Source organism: Oryctolagus cuniculus, chromosome 2, assembly GCF_964237555.1.
Source record: "Oryctolagus cuniculus chromosome 2, mOryCun1.1, whole genome shotgun sequence".
NCBI lineage: Eukaryota > Metazoa > Chordata > Mammalia > Lagomorpha > Leporidae > Oryctolagus > Oryctolagus cuniculus.
In genome coordinates, this window is record NC_091433.1 from 170868902 (window position 1) to 170891391 (window position 22490).

At 42.1% G+C, this 22490-nt stretch overlaps 1 protein-coding gene across 2 annotated transcripts in view; it reads left to right on the top strand.

The window, feature by feature from the left end:
* MEMO1 (mediator of cell motility 1) overlaps window positions 1-22490 on the top strand; it is a 128177-nt gene that overhangs the window by 37978 nt on the left and 67709 nt on the right. For both annotated transcript variants that reach the window (XM_051843036.2, XM_070069276.1), the window contains exon 3: window positions 4481-4562. In XM_051843036.2, the coding sequence (XP_051698996.1) occupies window positions 4481-4562 (82 nt within the window). The remainder of the gene's footprint in view (window positions 1-4480; window positions 4563-22490) is intronic.

Here is a 22490-nt window from a genome sequence, read left to right on the forward strand (position 1 = left end):
AGCTGGGTTTGAAGTGGAGCGGCTGGAACTTGAACTGGCGCCCACAAAAGATGCTGGCTACCGAAGGCTGCTGCTTTACCTGCTGTGCCACCGTGCCAACCCAAAGCAGTACTTATTTAATATGAAATTTATTAAGTGGCTAAAATTTTACTTTGAGAATAGAAACTAGTTTTCCTTTAATTGTTAGATTATTTAAAACATGTTTTTTAAGTAACTGTTCTTTAATTTTTAAGATAAAGCTGGGGCTGGGTGCTGTGGCATAGCAGGTAAAGCTGCGACCTGCAGTGCCAGCATCCCATATGGGTACCGGTTCGAGTCCCGGCTGCTCCACTTCTGATCCAGCTCTCTGCTATTGCCTGGGAAAGCAGTAGAAGATGGCCCAAGTCCTTGAGCCCCTGCATCAGCGTGGGAGACCTGGAAGAAGCACCTGGCTCCTGGTTTTGGATCAGCTCAGCTCCAGCCGTTGTGGCCATCTGGGAACCAGCAGATGGAAGACCTCTTTCTCTCTTTCTCTCTCTGCAACTCTGCCTTCAAATAAATAAATAAATAAATAAATCTTTTTTTTTTTTTAAAGACTTTATTAAAAAAAAGATAATGCTATTGCTTAATCACTGTGTCAGACTTCTTTGTTCTTTGGCAGTTTATAGGTGGGCTCTCCATTTTAAACTTGTTTATATGTGTAGCCCTAAATATATATGGAAAGTGTTCCAGGTCAGTAAATGTTTAATCTAAATAAATATAAGTAAAATACAAATTTATAAAAGAAATGCCATTTTATATCACATTGGAAAAATTAAAACCAACAATATTAAATGTTGGTAAGGAGGTAAGGGAATGAGAATTTGGAAGTGTTACTGATGTTTGAGTAATCTGATTAAACCAAAATCTTCTGTTTCCCTCAGGAAATATCTCTTCAAAGGTAGAAGAGAAAGAAAACAATTTTATTAAATATTGAACCAGGATGTGACTGCATCACAGGTGTGCTAAAAGATTCTGAGCACCAAATGAAAGTTCACTCTTAGACAAAACCAAGCAGATGCAACCCTTTACATTCATGGTCTGAAATAATTAGTAGTGCTCAAGTAAGGGGATGTGATAGCACCTTTTGTCACACATAGTTCATCCCAGATTCTCTTAGTAATTAGGGTGAGCTTTTGTGTTAGTTAATTGGCTTTATCCAAAGGAAAATAAACTAATATTTTTATGTCAGGCAGTAATTTTGCCATGTGGAGCAGAGGGGACTGCTGAACTTGCTTCTGATCTCCTGCTGAAACTAGGAGATAGAAGTACTATGTGCTTTGATTATTATCTTTCAAAGCGATGGCTGCTAGGTCTCTGACAAAGAATACCAATTTGCTGGCGCTAAAGATTTATTTAGCTTTAAAATTAATTTTTTTAAAGATTTTTTTCTTTATTTGAAAGGCAGACTGACAGGGAGAGAGTGAGATCTTCCATGTGCTGGCTCTCTCTCCAGATGCTTCCCGCAGCAACTAGGGCTAGGCCAGGCCAAAACTAGGAGCCAGGAACAACATCTGGGTCTCCCATGTGTTTGGCAGGGAACCAAGTACTTGAACCATTATCTGCTGCTATTCTAAAATCATTAGCAGGAAGCTGGATCAAACTATGAGATGCAGGCATCCCAAATTCAGGCATTAACCCATTGTGCCACAAGCCTCATCTATTATTTTGGCTTTTAAAATGATTTAACTACATTTCAAAAGGGCACATAAAGTATTTACAAGTTTTCTAAAGAAAATAAGAAAAAGGGATGAGAGAGTATGTGTAGAATTAAGTCTCCTAATTTTTATTTGCTTGTGCACTGATGGATAAGTTAATTCAGGTACTTTAGTGTACAGTTTTTCAGTGTCCTAGTAGAGTTGAAGGTGTGCACACTCTATGATCCAGTACTTTTAGATGAAATGCCATTTAATACATGCTGATAAGATACATGTGGTGTTGCTTATTAACAGTGAAACAGTGGAGAAACTTAAAATATCTCTGAACAGGAGGGTAGAAATCTTTGGTGTATTTATACACTGTAAATGACTTAGAACTAGGAATATTTTTTTAAAAGGTTTATTTTATTTATTGAAAGAGTTACAGAGAAAGGTAGAGACAAAGAGAGAAGTCTTACATCCTCTGGTTCACTCTCCAGATGACCGCAGTGGACGGAGCTGAACTGATCTGAAGTCAGGAGCCAGGAGCTTCTTCTGGGTCTCCCACATAGGTGCAGGGCCCAAGCACTTGGGCCTTCTTCTACTGCTTTCCCAGGCCATAGCAGAGAGCTGGATCGGAAGTGGAGCAGCCGGGACTAGAACCGGTGCCCATATGGGATGCCGGCGCTTCAGGCCAGGGCTTTAACCCGTTTCAATACAGCGCCGGCTCCAACTTGAATAATTTTTCAAAACAATGTTGAATTACTATAGCAAGTTGCAGGAGGAAATGAATAATATGTATGTATGATGTTTATAAACATGCAGAATACTACCACATAAATATTTTATGTGTTTATCTATATATCTATATCTATATCTATCTATCTGGAATAGAAAGGTAATAGAATGATACTTGACAAAATCAGAAAGTGGTTACTACCTCTAAGGAAGGAAGTGTATAATGGAATCAGCCAGGGATTCTTTTATTTCTTATTAAGAGAAAATCATCTTAAATAAATAAGGTAGAATGTGAAGTTTTTATTTTGTGAGGTGTGGGTACATTTGTTAAAGTATTACCTAGATTCTTTTGTAATATTTAAATAGTTAATAAAAGTTTAAAATGAGAATGGATGATGGGGGAGAAGGATGAGAGAGTTATGGACATTTCTTCAAAATAAATTGCTGTGAAGGGAGCTAGAGAAATGGTGTGGTGGTTGAGGGGAAATTCTTCAGGGCTAGTATAGCACATTTGCATGCTGACAGTTATGGTCAAGTTGTTGCAGGAGACTAGTAACAGTTGTGGGAACAAAATCTTTGAGTAAGTAATCTTTGAGAAGTAGTGTGTATGACTTTTGATAGGAACAAGGGTAACTTGTTGACACAGGAGGGAAAGCAGAATAAGTGATAGGAAGGTGAAGTTCTCATTTTTTTTTTTTTTAAAGAAAGGTTTTTATTTATTTGAGAGAGCTCTTGGGACAGGTACTGATCACCTGTCGACTAGTTTACTAGCCAGATGCCCACCACAGCCTGCACTGGGCTAGTCCAAAGGCAGGGGCCAGGAACTCCATCAGGGTCTCCCATGTAGTGACAGGGACCCAAGTACTTGAACCATCCACTGCCGCTCCAAGAGATGTGCATTAGCTAGAATTGGAAGTTGTGGTGTGACTTGGACCTTGGCAGTCCAAAATGGGATGGAGGCAAGTGGAGACTTAACTCCTTGCACCACAGGTTCTTCTGTGAATTTAGTCTGAATAGTATTCAGGTTTGTTTGGGGTCAGGAGATGTCCCAAGATGGAGAACTTTCAGTGCTAAAGCAAAGCAAGTCCAGGGGGAACAAGGATGGTTAGCATCTGACCATTTCTCATGATTATTATGTCCTGGGATTGAGGAAGGTATCTGAGGCTTATTTTGAAAGGAGAAGCTATGAGATAATTCCTTTTCTTTAAATTAGGGGAGGAAATTTACTATGTTAATGTGATATGATTTATGAGCATTCCTAGGGGTATGTTGAGTTTTATGGTTATAATTTTAAAGTTTATATGGTTGAATAAAAGTTTGGTTTTATTCAGCATTTGAGGAGGTACTGTGCTAAGTGAAAAGTTGGTTTTAAACTATGTTTTGACTGTGATTGAGGGGGAGAGAATAGGGAAGTCAGGCCATAGGGAAGGGAATGTATATAGGGATGGATTGTTGAGTCTCCAGCTGGATAAGAGGTAAAAGAAGAGGAAGGAGAGAGGAAAAATTGTAGACCTTATTGCTGTCTGTGTGTTACTGGGAGTGATCAGTTAAGATAAGAACTGAAGAGAGTGATATACTTGAAATTGAGATTTTTGAGCTGGTGTAGTTATTGATACTGTGATCATGTGAGTAGGTGAGTGGAGTGTGATGGAAGAAGAGATTTGTGGGAGTGGGAGTGATGATTACTTCTCTGGATATCATTTCAGTGATTAAGTAATGCAGACAGTGCTCTGAAATATGCTAAATTCAGTTGTTTTCACACATTTTAGAGGCTTCTGTATCCTGTATTTTTTGTTTAAATATTGCCTCAAGTTGTAAATCTCTGTTGCTCTGATATGAGAACAGTTGAAATGAGTAAGTGGATAAAAGCAAATTTTGTTTGATTAATACTCAGCCTTGTCATACAAGTTATAGTTTGGTAGAGCCATTGTAGTTGGTGAGTTTAAAATCAGTGTGCAACCTGATGATCCCACTGTCCATTAGGCTATTTTAGTCCCACATAGGTTCATTGAGGGCTTTGTACCATGTGTGGTTATTTGTAGGACACCTCTTTGTTGACAATAATTTCACTGCTTGTCTTTTTATAGGACCGCAGCTGAATGCCCAGCTAGAAGGTTGGCTTTCACAAGTACAGTCTACAAAAAGACCTGCTAGAGCCATTATTGCACCGTAAGTGTTAAGTCTTTATCCTAAATCTTTCATATGTTGATGGTTAATTAAAGATTGAGTACCTTTATGTGCAACAAAAAAATAGAAAACGAAATGCTATATTGAGCTGAAGAAATCACATTAAATAATTTTCTCAGTTCCCTATGGTTTTCACTTGTACTCAAAAATGAAGGAATTGGCTGCTTTATTTTCCCAAATATAGCCGTTTTGAAAATTTATTTTTTGGTGGTAAGACTGACTTTAAAGGCAGATTTTTTTTTTTATAAAGATTTTATTTATTTATTTGGGAGGTAGAGGTACAGATAGTGAGAGGGAGAGACAGAGAGAGAGGTCTGTCTTCTGTTGCTTCGCTCCCCAAATGGCTGCAATGGCTGGAACTGTGCCAATCCGAAGCCAGGAACCAGGAGTTTCTTCCTGGTCTCCCATGTGGGTGCAGTGGCCCAAGTGCTTGGGCCATCCTCCACTGCTTTCCCAGGCCACAACAGAGAGCTAGATTGGAAGAGGAGCAGCTGGGACTAGAACTGGTGCCCATATGGGATGTCGGCACTGTGGACAGAGGATTAAATAACTGTGCCATGGCGCCGGCCCATTTTTTTTTTTAAGAGATTTATTTATTTATTTGAAAAGTAGAGTTATACCTCCTTATAGATGTTAAAAAGATTAAATATACTAGTTTTTTTTTAAAAAGATTTTTATTTTTTATTTATTTGAAAGGCAGAGTTAAGGGGCAGGGTTGTGGGGAGGGGATAGAATGAATCTTCCATTGCTAGTTCACTTCCCAAATGACCGCAATGGCTGGGGCTGGGTCATCCCAAAGCCAGGAGCCCAGAGCTTCTTCTAGTTGTCCCGCGTGGGTGCAGGGACCCAAGGACTTGGGCCATCCTCCACTGCTTTCCCAGATACATCAGCAGGGGCCTGGATTACAAGTGGAACAGCCAGGACTTGAACCTGTACCCATATGGGATGCTGGCATTGCAGGTTGTACCTTAACCTGCTGTGTAACAATGCCAGCCCAAATACAATAATCTTTATAAAAGTTTTACCAAAATGACTTTGTTATTTAATCATTCAACAAATACGTACCGGGTTGCCAGGTGCTCATCTTGGTGCTGTGTTTTTAATAAATCATGATTTCTGCTGCTGATATTTGCATTTTGATATGTGAGGAGGACAGGTAGTAAATAGTTAAATAATTGTTTTCTGTCAGGTTGATTGTGCTAAGAAGAAAAATAAAGCAGATTAAGAGGTTTGAGAGTATCAGTATGGGTTGGGAGTTCCTACTTTACATAGGATGGTGAGAAAAGGTCTCTTGGATAAGGAAACACTTGAATGTGAATGTTGTGATGGAGAAAGTTATACAGATATGCGGGGGAGGCTTTCAGATTGAGGAATGGCAAGGGCACAGTCTCTGGGGCAGAGATGAGCCTCAGGTGTGAGGAAAAGCAGGGTGGCCATTGCTGCTGGAGTGGCATGTGCAGCTAGTGTCCCTAATCCAGAAATCTGAAGTATGAATGCTATAAAGTCGGAAACACTGTGGTGTCAAAACTAGAATAATCTACACCTAATTTGTGATACCAGTTAAAAGGTAGGCATAAGATCAGCCAGTGATGGGCCAGTGGTTGGGTCCTTGACATCCACGTAGGAGACTTAGGCTGAGTTCCTGACTCATGGCTTTGGCCTGGCCCAGCCCCAGCTGTTGACATTTGGAAAGTAAACGAGTAGGTTAGAGATTTCTTTCTCTCTCAAGTAAACAAACCAACAACAACAACAAAAAATTGGAGAAATAGGATTAAAAGATATTTTAAATACCCAAAACATGCTCACAGAAATGCAGTGCACTAAAAGTATTACATAAAATTTTCTTCAACTTGTGTGTGTAAGGTGTATATGAATTTTGTATTTAGACTTGGGCCTTATCTTTTAAGATTGAAAGCCTATGCAAATATTCCATAATCTGGAAAACTTCAAAATCAGATCAACTCCTGATCCCAAGCATTTTAGATAAAGGATATTTAATCTATACACAGGGCAGAAGAGTAGATGGCATAGATTGCAGAGGGCTAGATCATAAAGAGGCTTTGTAGGCTGGTACAGGACTTGGGGTTTTGTTTTATTCTGAGTGATATGGCAAGTCATCACAAGTTTTCAGCAGTAGAGTGACACATGATCTGACTTAAGTTTAAAAAAGATTACTCTTAGTATGGACATTATATTGTATAATAAACTTATTTATAATAATACAGAAAAGAGATGTCTTAGTGGTTTGGACTGGAGGAGAGATGTCTTAGTGGTTTGGACTGGAGGCCAGAGGTGGAGTTGATAAGAAGTGATGTATTCTGGGCCGGTGCCGTGGCTCAATAGGCTAATCCTCTGCCTGTGGCGCCGACACACCGGGTTCTAGTTCCAGTCGGGGAGCCGGATTCAGTCCCGGTTGCCCCTCTTCCAGGCCAGCTCTCTGCTGTGGCCCGGGAGTGCAGTGGAGGATGGCCCAAGTGCTTGGGCCCTGCACCGCATGGGAGACCAGGAGAAGCACCTGGCTCCTGGCTTCGGATCAGCGTGGTGCGCCGGACGCAGCGCGCTGGCTGCGGTGGCCATTGGAGGGTAACCAACGGCAAAGGAAGACCTTTCTGTCTCTCTCTCTCACTGTCCACTCTGCTTGTAAAAAAAACAAAACAAAACAAAACAAAAAAACAAAGAAGTGATATATTCTGAATATATTTCAAATCAACAAGGTGGAATAAGAGTTCAAGCCCCCCCCCCCCCCGACCCCCGCACCCCCAGGAACCTTTTACTTAAGGTGTACAAACTTCATGCATTTCATAAATACAACTTTAGGAACACAGTGATTCTTCCCACCCTACCCTCCCTCCCAACCACCCTCCTCCTCCTCCTCCTATTCCCATTCTTACTTTTTATGACGATCAATTCTCAATTAACTTTATACACATAAGATTAACTCTACATGAAGTACAGAGTTCAACAACTAATATGGGGGAAAAAAAAACTTCCTCAACAGACAAGGGCTGTTCAGAGTCATTGCATCTCAAAGTGTCAGTTCTGCTTCTATAGATTACCTCGGATTTCCTTTGAGGTACTCTATTAGTTACTGCAGCTCAGGGAGAACATATGGTATTTATCTTTTTGGGACTGCAGGCCATCTTTTTAGAGGTCAGAGTGAAGATGAGTATTTGCAAAGGAAAGAAGGAAGAGGACTAATGCAGAAGGAGGAAGCCCAGGCTGAGTGGTATGTCTGGGAGACCATAGCATGAACATTGTGTCATGGACGAGAAGGAGATCAGCTGTCAGATGCTTCCAGTAGGTCAAATGCAGTGAGGTCTGAGAATTGATACTGGACTTTGCAATGTGAAGTTCACTAGTGAACTTGAGAAGAACATTTTCTGTCGAGTGTTGGGAATGAAAATATTCTTGGAGTGAGTTTAGGAAAGAATGAGCAGTAAGGGAAGTGAAGACAGTGAATATAGTGAAATTTTTTGAGAAATTTTTCTGTAAAACAGAAATAAGTAAAGTAATACATGAGAATGTATTGGGGAAGACTTTTGATTCATTTGGGATATTTTAAAGTATTTGTAACTTCAAGGAAATATTTCAATAGAAAAAGAAAAAAATTGATGTGGAGAGAAAGTAGGCATAAGTGAGGTTCTTGATTAAACACATAATAGTCATCTCTTTACAGTAATCCATAAAATAGATTCTGTTCTCCTTGCATGGTGTTGCTGATATTGACTGTTGAGGTATGCTGCCTTCCTGATTAAAACTCGTTCTTCATGTAAGTGCTGTGTTGAATCAACATATAATTAACTTCCAAGTTAGTATATATAGAAAAGTGGCCAAACTTGTTTCCATTTTATAATTGGTTGTAAATTGAAGTCATACACCTATGTAAGTCTTTTATTCTTGCCAACTCCCTAAAACAAGAAAGTCTTACATAATTCACTAACAACATAAGACTTAAATTAAAAACAAGTTTTAACCTAACTGCCAATTAAAGGAATTCTCAACATTTAATTAATAAAATTTTTGGCTGGAAAAGGTGGAACTTTTTAATTTTTTTTGGAACTTTTTACTTTTACTTTTTTCATACTAAAGCTACTCAAAAGACCTCTACTTCTTTTTTTTTTCCGACAGGCAGAGTTAGACAGTGAGAGAGAAAGAGAGAGACAGAGAGAAAGGTCTGCCTTTCTGTTGTTTCATCCCCCAAATGTTCGCTACGGCCGGCGTGCCGCACTGATCTGAAGCCAAGAGCCAGGTTCTTCTCCTGGTCTCCCATGCAGGTGCAGGGCCCAAGCACTTGGGCCATCCTCTACTGCACTCCCGGGCCACAGCAGAGAGCTGGACTGGAAGAGGAGCAATCGGGACAGAATCCAGCGCTCCCACCGGGACTAGAACCTGGGGTGCCGGTGCTGCAGGCGGAGGATTAGCCAAGTGAGCCGCAGCGCCGGCCAAGACCTCCAAATCTAAAACTAGCATTGCATGTAAACTTAGCAGTTTTCCCAACAGTGAATCCTCAAAATGTAAGTACATATAATTAAATGTAAGCATATATAACATATAAAAGCAAAGTAATGAAAATGCCTAGATGAGTCCTTAGAACTCCATAAACACATAGATTTGGTCCTAGCTTTTTTATTTTTAGAGGAATTATACATGCAAATATCTTCACTTCAGTGAGAATGCCCTTTAGATCAACAAAAAAATCAAAAGAAGCAAGCTTTGCATACATTGTTGAATAGGTCTTAATGCCTTGCTTAGTTAGCCACACCCTCATAGGAAACAGCAGTGGTAAAAATTAAGCAATAGATGAAAGTTTGCCTAAGTTATACTAATTCACTAGGTTTGAAGTTTTGTGACAGCAAGTGCTATCATACAAATAATTTAAATTAATGAAAGCTAGTGTAAAATGTGTTTAAAAACGATATAAACTTCGAGCTCTAAAAAGCTTCAGCTAAAAAAAATAAATGTTGAAAGTGACTTTAATGTAATCTGAGCACACAACAGTTGATATCCAAACTGTGATTAGATACTTCACTATGCTTGGGCATAAACTTAGCTTAAAAGTCAAGAGACTTGGTAACTTCTATGATGGATAAACTGATAAACCTTACCATCACTTGAATTCAGCCCAAACACAGACCCTAATGAAGCAGTAAAGTGAGCACAGGTATTTACATATAAACATAAGATCAAGATATAGTCTATGAGAGGAAACACAGTGGGCTACATTTCACTTTTTTCTTTTTCTTTTTTTTTTTAAAGATTTATTTATTTGAAAGGCAGAATTACAGAGAGGCAGAGGCAGAGAGAGAAGTTCTTCCATCTACGGGTTCACTCCCCAAATGGCCGCAACAGCTGGAGTTGAGCCGATCCACAGCCAGGAGCCAGGAGCTTCTTCTGGGTCTCCCACATGGGTGTAGGGGCCCAGGTGTTTCGGCCATCTTCTGCTGTTTTCCCAGACCATAGCAGAGAGCTGGATTGGAAGTAGAGCAGCTGGGTCTCAAATTGGCACTCACATGGGATGTCGGCACTACAGGCGGTGGCTTTACCTGCCATGCCACAGTGCTGGCCACTATTTTTTCTTATTTATTTATTTGAAAGAGTCAGAGAGAGAGAGAGGAATCTTTCATCTACTTGTTCATTCCCCAGATGGCTGCAAAGGCTAGAATTGGGCTGGTCTGAAGCCAGGAGCCAGGAACTTCTAGGTGTTCCATGTGGGTGCAGAGGCCAGGCACCTCGGCCGTCTGCTGCTGCTCTTCTAGGTGCATTAGCAGGGAGCTGGATTGGACCCCTAGCAGCCAGTACTTGAACCAATGCTCATGTGGGATGTGGGCATCACAGGCAGAGGATTGACTTGTTATGCCACAGCTCCAGCCTTGAGAACATAATATTAAAGGGTCGTAAAAGTATGCACATACCACCACCTATCACTCTCCTTAAATATTATACAAAATCTAAATCTATAGTGTACTCAAACTTAAATATATCAAAGTAGATATAGCAAGGTAAGCATATTGGAATATGTGCTTGGGTAGTGTAGCTTAATTTTAAATTCCCTGACCTACATTCAGATTTCATACGATTTGACCACTTGGAACTAATTGTAGCTCAAAACTTACTAAAACTTAGGAATAGCACTCATTTTAACTAAGACATTTACTTAAAAATAAAATATAGGAGAAAGAAATAAATTTTTTGGGTGCTATAGACAGTACCATAAAATAAATATGAAAGAATTATTCTAAGTACAAAACAAAGTTAATCACATACATCTTTTGGATAATGAGTTAACTAGAATGATTTCACAAATAAAACTTTAGCCAGGCTGGTGCCGCGGCTCACTTGGCTAATCCTCTGCCTGTGGCGCCGGCACCCCGCATTCTAGTCCCGGTTGGGGCGCCGGTTCTGCTCCTCTCCCAGACCAGCTCTCTGCTGTGGCCCGGGGGTGCAGTGGAGGATGGCCCAAGTGCTTGGGCCCTGCACCTGCATGGGAGAAGCACCTGGCTCCTGGCTTCGGATAGGTGCAGTGCGCCAGCCATAGCAGCCATTTGGGGGGGGTGAACCAATGGAAAAGGAAGACCTTTCTCTCTGTCTCTCTCTCTTTCTCTCTCTCTCACTAACTCTGCCTGTCCAAAAAAAAAAAAAACTTCAGCCAAAATTTTTGAAGCGAGAATGAATAGCTACTCAAGAAAATACTTGAGTAGATGTGTGAAACCACCTAAGCCTGGTGAGGGCTAGTTATCCGGATTAGAATCTCAGTGCAACTTTAAATCTACCCAAAGAAATAATAATCTCCATGTAAATTTAAATGTTAATATAAAGGGGAGAGGCGTTGTGTTGTGTGTGTTTTTTTTTTTTTTTTTTGACAGGTAGAGTTAGACAGTGAGAGAGAGACAGAGAGAAAGGTCTTCCTTCCATTGGTTCACCCCCCAAATGGCTGCTGCGGCCGGTGTGCTGCGCCAGTCCAAAGCCAGGAGCCAGGTTCTTCTTGGACAGCTCTTCCTTTTTTTTTTTTTTTTTTTGACAGGCAGAGTGGACCGTGAGAGAGAGAGAGAGACAGAGAGAAAGGTCTTCTTTTGCCGTTGGTTACCCTCCAATGGCCGCCGCGTCCAGTGTGCTGCGGCCGGCACACCGCGCTGATCCGATGGCAGGAGCCAGGTACTTATCCTGGTCTCCCATGGGGTGCAGGGCCCAAGCACTTGGGCCATCCTCCACTGCACTCCCTGGCCACAGCAGAGAGCTGGCCTGGAAGAGGGGCAACCGGGAAAGAATCCGGCGCCCCGACCTGGACTAGAACCCGGTGTGCTGGCGCCGCAAGGCGGAGGATTAGCCTAGTGAGCCGCGGCGCCGGCCCTGGACAGTTCTTTAAAGTAGGAAAGTTTGTAGAAAGTAAACTATTAAGATTTTGTAGCTTAAAGGCAGCCACCAATAAAAGTAGACATATTTTACTGAGTCAATCTATTTACAATAGGAGAAAGTATGTTAAGAAACGAGAATGAACAGCAAGAAGTAATGATAAGAAATGAAAAGCACGTTTTTCTCTCATAAACTCATATCAGACCAGATATCCGCTAATAATTAACAACCAAATGAATACAAGTAACAAGTTAAATAGATATAAACATGATCGTTAGCCCAATGTTGGCATTCATTTAAGAAAAGATTAGAGGGGCTGGCGCTGTGGCGTAGCTGATAAAGTCTCCACCTGCAGTGATGGCATTCCATATGGGCCCCAGTTCTAGTCCTGGCTGCTCCACTTCTGATCCAGTTCTCTGCTGTGGCCTGGAAAGCAGTAGAGGATGGCCCACGTCCTTGGGCCCCTGCACCAACGTGGGAGAACCAGAAGAAGCTCCTGGCTTCAGATCAGCACAGCTCCCGCCGTTGCGGCCAATTAGGGAGTGAACCAGCAGATGGAAGACCCCCTCCCTCCTTCTCTCTTTGTGTAACTCTGACTTTCATATAAATAAATAAAAATATTTAAAATAAAAAGATTAGAAATAGTAAAAGGAACTCCACAAGCGTATTCTTCACCTTTTTTCTCCCCAAATACTTGTGGTATGTCCAGTATTAGAGGCATTGCCTGCTCAGGGACGTACATTTAATGACTACAGTGTCTTGACCATGCAAGGATAGCATAACTATTTTTTTAAAGATTTTGTTTGTTTATTTATTTGAGAAGTAGAGTTATGACAGAGAGAGGGGGAGACAGAGAGAAAGGTCATCCATCTGCTGGTTCACTCTCCAAATGGCCACAACAGTTGGAGCTGAGCGAATCTGAAGCCAGGAGCCCGTAGCTTCTTCTGTGTCTCCCACATGGGTGCAGGGGTCAGGTACCTCAGCCATTTTCTGCTTTCCCAAGCCATAACCAGAGAGTGGGATCAGAGGAGGAGCAGCCGGTACACAAACCGGCACCCATATGGGATGCCAGCACTGCACTCAGAGGCTTAGCCCACTAGGTCACAGCGCCAGCCCCGCATCGTTGTTTGTTTCTTGCTATAGTGGTTTTTTTTTTTTTTTTTTTTTTTTTTTGACAGAGTTAGAGAGAGAGAGACAGAGAGAAAGGTCTTCTTTTTCCGTTGGCCCCAAATGGTCGCTACGGCTGGCGCACTGCGCAGATCTGAAGCCAGGAGCCAGGTACTTCTTCCTGGTCTCCCATGCGGGTGCAGGGCCGAAGGACCTGGGCGATCCTCCACTGCCTTCCCGGCCCACAGCAGAGAGCTGGACTGGAAGAGGAGCAACCGGGACTAGAACCTGGGGTGCTGGCGCCACAGGCGGAGGGATTAGCCAAGTGAGCCGCGTCGCCGGCCTCTTGCTATAGTTTGAACATGGTTTGATTTCTCAACTCATGCTGATATTTAATCACCAAAGTCATAAGGTCATGGTACTGGGGGAAAACTTGATCCATTTACTGGGTCTGTGAGGAAGTCTTAGTAGAAGGTTATTGTGTCATTGAGGGTGTGCACTTGGAAGATAGTTCTCCTGAGAGGGTTAGTTATGAATGCCAAGTTCAGCCTAGCTTCTCTGTCTGCTTCCTGGCTTGCCATGTAGTTCTTCCTCTGCAAATGTGCTACCTTAAACTACCTTAATCAGTAGGGCTCCACAATCTTGGACTATGAGCTTCCAAAACCATGAGGCAGAATGAACTTCCTCCCTTCATGAGTAGCCTATGTCAGATATTTAGTAGTAGCAATTGTGTGTGTATGTTTTTTTTTTTTTTTAAGATTTATTTATTTATTTGAAAGTCAAAGTTACACAGAGAGAAGAGAGGCAGAGAGAGAGAAGTCTTCCATCTGATGGTTCACTCCCCGACTGGTTGCAACAACTGGAGCTGCACTAATCCAAAGCTAGGAGCCAGGAGCTTCTTCTGGGTCTCCCACGTGGGTGCAGGGGCCAAGGACTTGGGCCATCTTCTACTGCTTTCACAGGCCATAACAGATAACTGGATCAGAAGTAGAGCAGCTGGGACTCGAACCAGTGCCCATATGGGATGCTGGCACTGCAGGCGGTTGGTTTACCCGCTACGCCACAGTGCTGGCCCCAACAGATGGTATTTTAAAAAATTGCTTATTGTTTTTATTGAAATTCAGAAATGGAGAAGTGAGCGAGAGAGAGATATTGATTGATTGATTGATTGATATCTACCATCTGCTAGTTTAGTCTTTAAATGTCTATAATAAGTGGGACTGGGTCAGACCAAAGCCAGGAGCCCAGAACTCAATCTGCATGACTAGGGCTCAAGTACTCAAGCACCGCTGTACAATGAAATGTCACAATTAGATATGTTAACTTCATTTATTTTTAGTTTTTTGACAGGCAGAGTTAGACAGTGAGAGAGAGAGAGACAGAAAGGTCTTCCTTCTGTTGGTTTACCCCCAAAATGGCTGCGATGGCCGGAGCTACGCCGATCCGAAGCCAGGAGCCAGGAGCCAGGTGCTTCCTCCTGGTCTCCCATTCGAGTACAGGGGCCCAAGCACCTGGGCCATCGTCCAATGCCCTCCCTGGCCACAGCAGGGAGCTGGACTGGAGGAGGAACAACCAGGACTAGACCCTGGCACCCATATGGGATGCCAGCGCCGCAGGCGGAGGATTAACCTAGTGTGCCAGGGTGCGGGCCCCCAACTTGATTTATTTCTCTTGTCTTAATAATTTTGACTATAAACCTCAAAATATATCCATTCCTTAAACCCTATACCAAAGGTTATTGAAACATATAAGCATTAGATCTCTTGAGGAAAAAAAAAATGAAAGTGTTTTCATTTTTTATTATCCCTACAATAATAGAATTGCCTATTTTTTTGCCCCCCCCCCCCTTTTTTTTTGGTTTGAAAGAGAAAGGGAGAAAGACAGACTGGAAGCATCTTCCATCCACTAGTTCACTTCTCAAATGCTCAGAACAGCCAGCGCTGGGCCATGCTGAAGCTAGGAACCTGAAACTCTGGGTCTCCCCCATGGGTGGCAAGGACCCAGCTACTTGAGCCATCGTCTGCTGCCTTCCAGGATGTACATTAGATGGAAGCTGGATTGAATTGGATGGGAAAGCAAACCTATATGAGGTCTCTGATACAGGATGTGGGCATTCCAGGTGGCAACTTAACCTCTTTGCCAGATGCCCTTTTCCCTTTTTAAAAAAATTTTTAAAAAGGTTTATTTATTTTTTTTATTTGAAAGAGATACACAGAGAGAGGAGAGGCAGAGGGAGAGCGAGAGAGAGAGGGGGAGAGGTCTTCCGTCCAGTGGTTCACTACCCAGTTGGCCGCAATGGCCAGAGCTGCACTGTTCCAAAGCTAGGAGCTAGGAGCTTCTTCTGGGTCTCCCATGTGGGTGCATGGGCCCAAGGACTTGGGCTATCTTCTACTGCTATCCCAGCCCATAGCAGAGAGCTGGATCGGAAGTGGAGCAGCCGGGACTAGAACAAGCACCCATAGGGGATGCCGGCGCTTCAGGCCAGGGCGTTAACCCACTGTGCCACAGCGCTGGCCCCATTTCTCCCTGTTTTTATTATCTCATTCTCTAATAATGTATTTTATATCCCCAGTAACCTAATTAATAACCATTAGCCTCTGAACAAAAGTAGTATAATTTGTATTTAAACAGATAGTAATAATGTATAGTATTAAGGTATGAACAATATTTAATAATTTCACTTATTATTAATTGGTTCAATGAATTTACTAAGGTTATTATCATTCTTTCACACCAATTTCTTAACTGTCAATAAACTTAACAATATTCATGTCATTGTGCATATGAGCTGCTTTACTCCCGAAATGCCTCCAACACCCAGGCTGGGCCAGGCAGAAGCAAGGATCTGGGTACTTCACTTCGGTCTCCCATGTACATGGCAGGGACCCAAGCACTCGACCATTACCTGATGCCTCCCAGAATGTATTGGCAGAAAGATGGATTAGAAGCAAAGAAGCTGAGACTCAGACCAGCAGTCTGATCTGGATGTGAGCATCCCATGTGCAGCTTTACCCACTGCACATGTGCCCCAATCTATTTCTTTTTAAATCAGTTTAATGAAAACAACTTGAACTTGTCTGATCCACTGTCAACCTCTGGCCTAATATTAACAATCTCATTATTCCCTTTAATAATTACAGCAGGGGCTGGCCCCATGACGTAGTAGCAAGAAAAGCCACCACCTGCAGTGTTGGCATCCTATATGGGTGCTGATTCGAGTCCTGGCTACTCTCTTTCTGATCCAGCTCCCTGCTAATGGCCTGGGAAAACAGCAGAGGATGGCCCGAGTGCTTAGGCTTCTGCACCTGCATGGGAGACCCAAAAGAAGCTTCTGGCTCCTGGCTTCTGATTGGCCCAGTTCTGGCCATTGTGGCCATTTGCGGAGTGAACCAGTGGATGGAAGAGCTCACTGTCTATGTGTCTCTCTCTGTAACTCTGCCCTTCAAATAATTAATTAATTAATTAAAAAATAATTGCAGCAAGCTAACAACACCTCTTTTTTTTTTTTTTTTTTTTTTTTTTTTTTGACAGGCAGGCAGAGTGGACAGTGAGAGAGACAGAGAGAAAGGTCTTCCTTTGCCGTTGGTTCACCCTCCAATGGCCACCACGGCCGGCACGCTACGGCCGGCGCGCTGCGGCCGGCGCACCGCGCTGACCCGATGGCAGGAGCCAGGTACTTATCCTGGTCTCCCATGGGGTGCAGGGCCCAAGTACTTGGGTCATCCTCCACTGCACTCCCTGGCCACAGCAGAGAGCTGGCCTGGAAGAGGGGCAACCGGGACAGAAGCCGGCGCCCCGACCGGGACTGGAACCTGGTGTGCCGGCGCCGCAAGGTGGAGGATTAGCCTAGTGAGCCACGGCGCCGGCCAACAACACCTCTTAAAAGAATCAAGTCCCTAAAAAAAAAAAAACTCCATTTCAATACTTTGAATTTTTCATTAATATTCTTATTTATAACAGTCACAGCATCAGAACTAATTATATTCTGTACTCTACATTAATTTCATCTCTGGTTATTATTATTATTTAAAGATTTATTTATTTGAAAGGCAGAGTTACAGAGAGGCAGAGTCAGAGAGAGAGAGAGAGTAATCTTCCATCCGCTGGTTCACTCCCCAAATGGCTGCAACAGCCAGAGCTGAGCTGATCTGAAGCCAGGAGCCAGGAGCTTCTTAGGGTTTCCTATAAAGATACAGGGGCCCAAGGACTTGGGCCATCCTCTGCTGCTTTCGCAGGTGCATTAGCAGAGAGGTAGATCAGAAGCAGAGCAGCAGCAAGGCCTTGAACCAGCGCCCATATGGGATTCTGGCACTGCAGGTGGCAGCTTTACGCACTGTCCCACAGTGCTGACCTCATCTCTGGTTATTATTAACTGATGAGGAAAACAGATAGAAATGCAGGACTCTTTACGTATTAATTGCCTTATTATTCTTACTTGTAGCATTATTTTACATCTCAAGTTCAACAGGATCATTAAAATGTTTAATAACCTACTAAATGCAGATAAGTAGCCTCTTATGGTTCACATGCAGAATATAATTTATAATAAAAAAATACCTCTTTCTGTGATTGCCAAAAGTACACATCGAAGCTCCCATTGTTGGATCCATAGTCCTTGAGCCATACTGGGAAATTATAGTATCAGCCTCTTAACAGACTATTTAGTGAATCCATTCCTCAACTTGTTCCTATGAGGAAAGACCATAATAAGCTCTGTCTGCTTTGCCAGACAGACCTAATAGCAGTCATTGCTTACTCATGTGTAAGCCATATGGCACTAGTAATTGTGGCTATTCTTATTCAAACTCCATGAAGTTTCAAAGGAGCCACATCCCTAATAATTACCTATGGCCTCACATTATCAATATCATTTTATCTCACAAACTCAAAGTATGAATGAATTCACAGCTGAACCATTTTATTAGCCCACTGACTACAGACAGCACTCCCTCTAATAGCAAAATGAATACAGCTAAGTTTTATTAACAGTCATACTATAACTGTCAGTCTAATTAGGAGTTATTCCTTTTTGTATCATCAGTTTCATGATCTAACTTCACTGCTATCATATTAGGAATCAGCATGTTAATTTCAGCCTTGTATTTCCTTCACATAATAATCACAACATAATAGGGAAGTCTACATATCAGTAATATAAACTCATTATTTACATGAGAAAACACTCTTTTGTACCTCCTATTCTTATTCAACCTAAAATTATTTTATTATTCATATATTTATAGGATAAATGAAACACAGAAGCTTGAAACTCCTTATTTACTGAGGAAAAATATGCAGGAACTGCTAACTTATGCCTCTGTGTGTAACAATATGGCTTTTTAAATTTTTATTTTTATTTATTTATTTATTTATTTATTTTGACAGGCAGAGTGGACAGTGAGAGAGAGAGACAGAGAGAAAGGTCTTCCTTTGCCACTGGTTCACTCTCCAGTGGCCTCCGCGGCCGCTGATCCGATGGCAGGAGCCAGGTACTTATCCTGGTCTCCCATGGGGTGCAGGGCCCAAGCACTTGGGCCATCCTCTGCTGTACTCCCTGGCCACAGCAGAGAGCTGGCCTGGAAGAGGGGTGACCGGGACTAGAACCCGGTGTGCCGGCGCCATAAGGTGGAGGATTAGCCTAGTGAGTCGTGGCACCGGCCCACAATATGGCTTTTTTAACCTTGAAAGTTTATAAGTAATCTGTTGGTTTCATGAAACAAAAAATTAAAGCTGCAAATAAAAGTAACTTGTGCTATTGTAATTTCACTCATTATTGTTATCCTTTATTATATCCTGGCCACTGCAGATGTTTGTAAAGAGGCCCCATTTGCCCACCAATAAAATCTTTATATCATATGCCTTTGCTACTAGTTTAACCCTAATATTTACCCACTCATGCCAAGAAATAGTTATTTCCAACTCACATAGAATAACTATTCAAATGTTTAAATTAATGCTTAGACTATTTCAGTAATGGTCATATCAATAGCCTTTATTATTTGATCCATTATAGTTTATATTTGATCCATATAGTTTAGTCACTGCCAGTAATTTATTCCAAATTTTTATCTGTGAAGAAGGAAGAAGAATCATATTTTTAGTTATTAGATGATAATATGGCTGAATAGATTTAATAATGAAACCCTCCAATCAATCCCATACATTTAGAAAGTTTAAAGTTTCTACTTTTGGGGCCAGTACTGTAGCTTAGTGGGTTAAGCTGCCGCCAGCAGCGCTGGCATCCCATGTGGGCCCTGGTTCAAGTTCCGGCTGCTCCACTTCTGATCCAGCTCTCTGCTGTGGCCTGAGAAAACAATAGAAGATGGCACGTCTTTAGGCTCCTGTACCCACATGGGCGACTCGGAAGATGCTCCTGGTTCCTTGCTCCTGGCTTCAGATCAGTGCAGCTCTGGCCTTTGCAGCCATCTGGGGAGTGAACCAGTGGATGGAAGACGTGTCTGTCTGTCTCTCTCAGTTTGTATATAGTAAAGCATACTTGTAGTGCTTGACCACTAATATCATGAGACAACAATCTTCATAACTTACGTAGTTAAATTACTTACTGGGGATGCCCAGTTAATTTGTCATCCTTGCTTATGCTGATGTAGTAAGTGACATCTCAAATTCTATATATTCTGGGGGCCAGCGCTGTGGCACAGTGGGTTAAAGCCCTGGCCTGAAGTGCTGGCATCCCATATGGGCACCGGTTCTAGTCCCTGCTGTTCCTCTTCTGATCCAGCTCTCTGCTATGGGCTGGGATAGCAGTAGAAGATGGCCCAAGTCCTTGGACCCCTGCACCCATGTGGGGCTCCTGGCTCCTGGCTTCAGATCAGCACAGCTCCGGCTGTTGCAGCCATCTGGGGAGTGAACCAGTGGATGGAAGACCTCTCTCTCTGTCTCTACCTTTCTCTGTAACTCTGTCTTTCAAATAAATAAAATAAATCTTTAAAAAATTTTAAAAATATTCTATATATTCTGAAAGTGAAAAAGATCTAGATATTGCAGTATTGTGGTTACAGTTGTATTTGACTTTGATAACTAACACCTTTCATTAACTCATAGTATTAATATCTGAGATCTTATAAAAATAAAACATTCTGCATAATAACATGTCTTAAGTTGGACATTTTTGGTGTCATAATTATTTTTTATCATAGCAGGAATCTTGAGGGCCACTGAGCATTTAACTGTGAAGTTAATGAAAGGCTAGGTACAGCAAAATAAAGAGAGGGCATGAGGAAGCTGGTTCTTCTGCAAACTCTTGAGGGACAGTTGTCAGTTAAGTTGATTCCATGTGTTCAGAGGAATTCTACCTTTTGGAAAGGAATTTTACCTTTTAGAAAGCTTCAGTATTTCTTAGCAGACTTTTCTTTTTGTTGTAGGAGATCTCATTTCACCTGGTTCAGTCTTTTTTTGTATTTTCACTTCTGTTAAGTAAAATTAGGACTACTAGCACTTGACATTGTTGAATCGTAGATGAGTGTTCTTTTATTATTCTCTGTGTACTTGTGGAAAAGCCTCACATAGAATATGTGGTAGATTTTGGGCATTGAGAATTTATTGTCCTATGACCTTGAAGTTCTCAGAATTAACAAGTACCAGTCCGTATCACATAGTAATTGGTTTCCTGGAATGGGAATTTAAATGATACTCACACTGTGGTATTTCTCTTGAGACCCAGCCCATCACTTAACAGTGAACAGTAATGGACAGTGGCCTTGTGTCCTCATTTGGTTGTAAGCCCTTGGCTTCCTAAGAGATTTTGGCAAGTCAAGAGCTGGATTTGCTGATGTTAACACATCTGCTGGGGAGGAGCAAAAGGAGAAGTAGAAGCACTCCCTGTTAAAAAGAAAGATCAGTTTTTAAAAGCATGGTTTTAAGCCTAATGAAAAACTACAGGTTTTAAGTATAATTTTGTATTTGACTTTGTGAGAAGCTGTTTGGAACCAGAGTGATATGGAAAAGCTGAGAGGTAGAGTTATAGTGAGAGGGAGAGGCAGAAGTTTTCCATCTGCTGGTTTACTCTCCAGATGTCTGTAAGCTAGGAGCTTCTTCTGGATCTCCCAGGTGGGTGCAGGGGCCCAAGCACTTGGGGCATCTTCCACTGCTTTTTCAGGCCATTAGAAGAGAGCTGGATCTGAAGAGGAGCAGCCGGTACACAAACTGGCATCCATATGGGATGCTGGTTCCTCAGATGGAGGCTTAGCCTACTGCGCAATGGCGCCAGCAAGAACACTTCTCCCTGCCCCACCCCGAAACCTTTTACTTAAAGAATACAAATTTCATGCATTTCATAAATACAATTTTAGTAACATAGTGATTCTTTCCCCTGTACCTGCCCTCCCACTCACATTCCCAACCCTCTTCCTCCTCCCTCTCCTATTTCCATTATTACTTTTTACTTAGATCTATTTTCATTTAACTTTACACACATACAGTTAACTCTACACTAAGTAAAGAGTTCAACAAATAGTATGAAAAAAAAAAAAAAGGCAAAAAAACAAAAAACTGTTCCTCAACAGTCGAGACAAGGGCTGTCCCAAGTCATTGCGTCTCGAGGTGTTAATGTCACTTCTATAGACTACCTTTTAGGTGCTCTATTAGTTATCACAGGTCAGTTAGAACATATGGTATTTGTCCTTTTGGGACTGGCTTTTTTAACTAAATATGATGTTTTTAAGTTTTATCCATTTTGTTGCAAATGACAGGATTTCATTTCTTCTTTTTTTTTTTCCTTAAAGATTTATTTATTGGAGAGGCAGTGGCAGAGAGAGAGAGGTCTTCCATCTGCTGATTCACTCCCCAGATGGCCACAATGGCCAGTGGTGCGCTGATCCAAAGGCAGGAGCCAGGAGCATCCTCTGGGTCTCCTATGTGGGAGCAGGGGCCTAAGGGCTTGGGCCATCCTCTACTGCTTTCCCAGGCCATAGCAGAGAGCTGGATCGGAAGTAGAGCAGCCAGAACTGGAACTGGCACCTATATGGGATGCTAGCATTGCTGGCGGCAGCTTTACCTGCTATATCACAGTGCCGGGCTCTTGCCCATTTATTTCTTAATTGACTTATTTGTTTTTTTGTTGTGGAGTTTCTTGATCTCTTTATATATTCTGGTTATTAATCTTTTATCAGTTGCATGGTTTGCAAATAATTTATCCCATTCTGTCAATTGCCTCTTCACTTTCCTGAATGTTTCTTTTGTAGTACATAAACTTCTGTTTAAGAAGAGAGAAAGAGACACACAGAGAGAGAGAAATAGATCTTCCATCTGCTGGTTCACCTGCCTGCAATGTCTGGGGCTGGGCCAGGCTGAAGCCAAGAGCCAGGAACTTGATCCAGATCTCCCACGTAGGTGGCAGGGTTCCAAGCACTTAGAAGCACTTATCTGCTTTTCCCAGGCTATTAGTAGGGAGCTGGATCAGAAGTGAAGCCATTGAAACATGAATCACTGCCTGTA